Source organism: Odocoileus virginianus, chromosome 3, assembly GCF_023699985.2.
Source record: "Odocoileus virginianus isolate 20LAN1187 ecotype Illinois chromosome 3, Ovbor_1.2, whole genome shotgun sequence".
NCBI classification, from domain to species: Eukaryota; Metazoa; Chordata; class Mammalia; order Artiodactyla; family Cervidae; genus Odocoileus; species Odocoileus virginianus.
Window position 1 is genome coordinate 40282919 of NC_069676.1, and position 6000 is coordinate 40288918.

Consider the following 6000-nt stretch of genomic DNA (forward strand, 5'->3'; position numbering starts at 1 on the left):
TGCATGCTTTAATCCAGCGCATTGTATGGTACTTGAATCATATCCCAATAAAGCTGTTTAAAAAAAAAAAAGCTGGGATTTCCCTGGTGGTCCAGCGGCAAAGACTTCACGCTCCCAATGCAGGGGGCCCAGGTTCAGTCCCTGGTAGGGGCACTAGATCCCGCATGCTGCAATTGAAAGATCCCACATGCCCCAACTAAGATCCGACACAGCCAAATAAATAATAAAATAAAAAGCAGTAAAGACACACACACACACACACACACACGAAGCCAGCAGAACTCAATCCCAGGCCAGGTGGGCAGTGGTGGGCCCCGGCACTCAGGCTAGGAAGTCGGGCAGAGCTACAAGTGGCGGCTGGGTGATGGCCTGACCCACACCAAGGGGTGGCCCAGTATCCAGAGGGGAAGACAGAGGGTGCAGGCTGGCACTTGGGGAGTCCAGGCAGGTTCCAGGAGCGGCCAACTGGAGAGGTTTTGGGCAACTTCCTCTGCTCCTGCCAGGAGGGGCTGGACCTGGGGGTGTGTGTGCTAACGGCTGAGGCCCCAGGGTATAAAGGCGCCCTGTCCCAAGCCACCCTCAGCGGCCCCATCATGACAGCACTCAGACTCCTGGCCGTGCTGGCCAGCCTGCTAGCAACCTCCAGGGCTGGTGAGTGCTGCCCCAGGCCAGGTGTCTGCATCTGTGCAGGGGTTCAACTGCAGGGGACAGGCCTGGGGGAGAGGGACTGGCGGGTGTCGGCCCCAATTTCCCAGACACAAGGCTCAGGGAGGGACAGTGAAGCAACCAGGCCCAGGCCACACAGGCAAGCCGGCCCCGACCAGCCCCGGGAGGGTGGGGACCTGTCCTTTTAGGGAACAGGAGTGCGGGAGGCTGGGGTCTCTCTGGGTATGGGGCTAAGACTGGGGGGCTGCAACACACCCTCCTTTTCCCCCCAGGCTCGGCCCCTCTGGTGGACATAGTGGGCGGCAGGAAGGCCCGGCCGGAGGAGCTCCCATTCCTGGCTTCCATCCAGAAACAAGGGAGGCACTTCTGTGGGGGCGCTCTGATCCACCCCAACTTTGTCCTGACAGCGGCCAGCTGCTTCCAGAGCCGGTGAGACGGGGGCCATGGAGTGGGCAGGGGGGCTGGGAGCGGGAGAGAGCTCGGGGGGCCGGGGGGGTGCCTAGCAGGTGAGGAGGGAAGGGGCTTGGCAAGGGGGCCTGGTCTTAGGAAGGGTTGAGGGGCTTAGAGAGGGAAATGGGGCCCTGGAAACAGAGCGAGATGCAGCTACAGAAGGAGGATGAACAGAGGCCTGACCATCACTGATGTCCTTTCTCTGGCTCCCGGGCCGTGAGCCAGCAGGCTGGTAATTCCCTACCTTATTTGCAAGCCTGCCCCCATGTAAGTGCCCGCTGGTGAGTGTAGAAGGCTGGGGGCTTGTGGGGAAGCCCAGCCTGGTATCTGTCCCCGCCCGCTCTTAGGAACGCTGGGATTGCCACCGTGGTGCTGGGTGCCTATGACCTGAGGCGTCGGGAGCGGTCCCGGCAGACGTTCTCCATCAGGAGCGTCAGCGAGAATGGCTATGACCCCCAGCAGAACCTGAATGACGTGCTGCTGCTGCAGGTGGGGAAAGGAGTGGGGAGCTGGCGTCAGCCTGAGGGGCTAAGGGGGAGCAAGCCATGTGCAGGGAGCCTGGTGTTTAAATCGTACAGCCAAGTGCACAATCCACTTAGCCAGCCTCTGGATCCTGGACACTGAAGTTGTTTCCAGATGTTTTTGTTATGACAGAATCACAATGAGTTTTTGTGCATATTTCTTTGTGAAAGTTTTCCCAGAGCAGCCACAACAACTGAGCCAACTTACCCTTCCACTAGCAGAATTTAAAACTGCCTGTTTCTCCACATCTTTGCTGACACTGCATATTATGATTTTAAAAATTTTTCTGCCAGTGCTCACTTCGGCAGCACATATACTAAAATTGGAACAGTACAGAGAAGACTTGCATGGCCCTGAGCAAGGATGACATGCAAATTCATGAAGCGTTTCATATGTAAGGAAAAAAAATTTTTTCCTGCCAATCTGACCAAGAGTGGAGGGTGGTGCTTTGTTTTATCTGCATTTCCTGGGCGAGCTCTTCACCTTCAGGGTCTCTCAACCACCTTTGCAAGTAAGGACAATTGATTCCTCCTCTGGAGGAACCAGAGGCCCAGAAGGTAAAGTCACTTGTCCAGGACCCCCAGCAGGTTGCCTAAACTGGGGTTTGAACCCAAACTGCTTTCCAGATCAGAACTCATGTTGCTGCCTCTCTGGCTCCCAGCTGGGCCCCAGTTACAACCTCTCCTGACCCAGTTTCCCTCTCCAGCTGGACCGTCAGGCCAACCTCACCAGCAGCGTGGCGCTGGTACCGCTGCCGGAGCAGAACGCCACGGTGGAAGCCGGCACCAGGTGCCAGGTTGCAGGCTGGGGCACCCGACGGCGTAGGGGGCGTCTCTCCCGAGTTCCTAGGGTCCTCAATGTTACCGTGACACCTGCAAACCAGTGTCGCCCCAACAATGTGTGCACTGGCGTCCTCACCCGCCGGGGTGGCATCTGCCAGGTACCCACTGGGTGTTATCTGGTGTGGGCTCCGCGTGGTGGGGGAGAAGGGGTCTTGAGAGGTAGTGAGCTCCACTTGTGGGGAGAGAAAGCAAGTTCAGAACTCACCCTGGGACTAAGTATTGAATTAGAACTGGATGTTTCAGATACTGGAGCCTGAGAAACAGTATTTATTCAACTCTGCCTACCAAGCCCTATGCTGGTGGCTGGCGACACAAGAGGGGACAGGAGGGACTGCCTTTCTGGAGCCAGGAGCTCCCATATCTTGTGGTTGAAGGGCTTGGGCATCAGCTCTTAAGACAGGGGTGTCAAAAAAAAAAAGGCAGTGGTGTGCACCAGGCCGGCCCAGCCTGGGGCCTTAGGAAGTTGAGGAAGTGGGGGCGGCATCTGAGACCCTAGTTGCGAGCAAATGTAGGGAAAAGCGCAGAAAGAGGAGCAGCACACAGACAGGGCCAGGGGCATGAGCAGGTTCTGTGGGTGGCAGGGGTGGTGTTCTGGGCAGGAGTAGGGTGGAGGGCTGGGCTTAGGGCGCCCTGACCCTCCTGCTGCCCCTGCAGGGGGACGGCGGCACCCCTCTTGTCTGCAACGGCCTGGCACATGGCGTGGCCTCTTGGTCCCGGGGGCGCTGCGGTAGGGGCACCGACTTCTTCGCGCGTGTGGCCCTCTTCAGGAACTGGATTGACTCGGTTATAAACCAGCCGTCCTGACGGACCCCGCCCAGCCCGCTGGGGGCGCTGCTCAGCCAAAGCTCAGCCCCCACCTACGCACTGCGTGTCCATCCCGAGGCCCCACCCCGGCCCCCGCGGTTGTGACTCTAATAAAGATCTGTCCCCATTCTGCCCACGGCGCCTGACTGTGCTCTTCGGGGGGCGGGTGGGGGCTGGGGGCCCAGTGCCAGGACCTCTGCCCACAAGAGTGGCATCCACCCCAGGGGTCTCCACTCAGGCAATCTGATCGCGGTCCTGGGAACCAGGGGCTCTCGTGACCTCCACTCCACAGAGGCAGCACCAAGGCTCAGAGAAATTGGGTGACTCCCCTGAGGCCACACAGAGCTGGGCTCTGAACCCACACCTGTGAGACCACAGCCCCCATGAAACGTCTGTCATGATGGTGGGGAATACAGTCACCCCTGGGGCTTTCCTGGTGGCTCAGATGGTGAAGAATCTGCCTGCAATGCAGGAGATGTGGGTTTGATCCCTGAGTGGGGAAGATCCTCTGGAGAACGGAATGGCAACCCACTCCAGTATTCTTCCCTGGGGAATCCCGTAGAAGGAGGAGCCTGGTGGGCTACAGTCTTTGGGGTTGCACAGATGGAACAGGGCTGAGCAACTAACATTTTCACTGCTACTACTGCTTCGTGTCTGCAGGGGCTTGGCTCCAGGACCCTCGTGGATACCCAAATCCCTGGATGCTCAAGCCCCTTATATCAAGTGGTGTCATATTTGCAAGTGACCTACATACACCCTCTGTGCACTTGATATAATACAATGTCAATGCTGTGCAAATAGCAAATTCAAGTTTTACTTTTTAGAACTTGTTGGTAAATTTTTTTCCAAATATTTTTGATTTGCGGTGGGTTAAATCGTGGGTGTGGAACGTGCGACCACTGACGGCTGGCTGTATATTGTACAGCGAAGTCAAGAAACACATGAGAAACTGGCTTTAGACTGCTGCTTGAATCACAGAAAGATAATGAGCCTAATATGAAAGGAACTAAAAATAAACATTAAACAATAAATATAATTATATAATGATGTATAAAACATAAATATACTTGTATAAAGAACATATAAAACATAATAAATATAACTATATAAATGATATGTAAAACAATACATATAATTTATTAAACTAAAATAAAATTGTAAATCACAGACTTCCCTGGGGGTCCAGTAGCTAAGACTACATGATCACAATGTAGGGGGCCTGGGTTCAATCCCTGGACAGGAAACTAGATCCCACATGCTACGACTAAAACCTGGCACAGTCAAATATGTATATTATATATATAAAGTTAAATCTTACATTATATATTAGTACCAATTACATATTATACAAGCATTTTAAAAATATACTTAGGAACTTCCCTGATGGTCCAGTGGTTAAGGATCTGCCTGCCAAAGTAGGGGACACAGGTTTGATCCCTGGTCTGGGAAGATCCCACATGCTGAGGGTCAACTAAGCCCCAGTACTGCAAATACTGAAGCCCAAGCATCTAGAGCCTGTGCTCCACAACAAGAAAAGCCACCACAATGAGAAGCCTGAGAAGTGCAATGAGTAGCCCCCACTCGCCACAAACTAGAGAAAGCCTGCCTGCGGCGACAAAGACCCAGCACAGTCAAAAATAAAAAAAAAACATAAAATGTTATAAAAATACCTGGGGAATAATGAATCAATATTAAAAAAACTAAGATCATGATATCTGGTCCCATCACTTCATGGCAAATAGTAGGGGAAAGAGTGGAAGCAGTGACAGATTTTATTTCCTTGGGCTCCAAAATCATTGTGGATGATGACTGCAGCTATGAAACTAAGAGACGCTTGTTCCTTGGAAGAAAAGCTATGACAAGCCTAGACAGTGTATTAAAAAGCAGAGACATCACTTTGCTGACAAAAGCCCATATAGCGAAAGCTATGGTTTTTCCAGTAGTCATGTATGGATGCGAGTTGGACCATAAAGAAGGATGAGCGCCAAAGAATTGATGCTTTCAAACTGTGGTGCTGGAGAAGACTCTTGAGAGTCCCTTAGACTGCAAGGAGATCATAGCAGTCAATCCTAAAGAAAATCAACCCTGAATATTCATTGAGTTTATTTGTTTTTCATAATTTAGTGATGAAATTCACATGACATAACATTCACCTTTTTAAAGTGTACAATTCAAAATATACCTAGTGCATTTCACTAGGCTGTGTAGCCCTCACCATCCAAACCTCGCTATCCAATTCCAGGACATTCCATCACCTCAATAGAAGCCCACTCCCATCAGCATCACCCCCCATCTTCTCCCCTACCCCATGACGACCAGGAACTCACTCTCTGTGTCTGTGGGTCCTCTTTACAGAAGGGGAAAGTGAAGCCCAGAGAGAAACGTGTGTCTCAGGAGCCCAGAACAGTCCAGGGGTCCCACCTGTTCACTGTTCAGATGGGGAAACTGAGGCCCTGGGGGTTGGGGTCCCAGAGCAGAGGGTCCCAGCTTGGAGCCCCAGACACTGACACCCTCGGGGATAGAGTGTTTTCTTTTTTTAAAGAGAGGAGAGAAAAAAGAGACAGAAACTCTGAGGATGAGCCTTTCTTGCTCACCTTCCCTGGATCCCGGGTGTGTCCGCCCAGGTCTGCTCAGCCCCCTCCCAGCTCCAGTTCCCGGCAAGATCGTTGACTGTTGCGCCAGCTACAGTTGGAGCAGGAAGGGGACAAAGCCGCAG

General features: G+C 52.9%; 1 protein-coding gene and 1 non-coding gene across 2 annotated transcripts; both read left to right on the forward strand.

The window, feature by feature from the left end:
- Positions 1-523: 523 nt before the first annotated feature.
- Positions 524-3399, forward strand: AZU1 (azurocidin 1). Its single transcript, XM_020890305.2, has 5 exons — positions 524-651; positions 939-1095; positions 1464-1605; positions 2345-2578; positions 3135-3399. Exons 1-5 carry the CDS (start codon positions 594-596, stop codon positions 3282-3284), a joined length of 741 nt encoding a protein of 246 aa, XP_020745964.1. The 5' UTR covers positions 524-593; the 3' UTR covers positions 3285-3399.
- LOC139034524 (U6 spliceosomal RNA) lies at positions 1931-2036 on the forward strand. The gene has a single exon (XR_011487070.1). It is a non-coding gene; the product is annotated as a U6 spliceosomal RNA (small nuclear RNA).
- Positions 3400-6000: the final 2601 nt, after the last annotated feature.

Excerpts from the sequence above, each read along its gene's own strand:
- AZU1 (XM_020890305.2), top strand. The coding sequence starts at position 594 with ATGACAGCACTCAGACTCCTGGCCGTGCTGGCCAGCCTGCTAGCAACC. Across the intron at positions 1,096-1,463 it reads GCCAGCTGCTTCCAGAGCCG|GAACGCTGGGATTGCCACCG; the intron begins GTGAGACGGGGG and ends GCCCGCTCTTAG. Across the intron at positions 1,606-2,344 it reads ATGACGTGCTGCTGCTGCAG|CTGGACCGTCAGGCCAACCT; the intron begins GTGGGGAAAGGA and ends TTCCCTCTCCAG.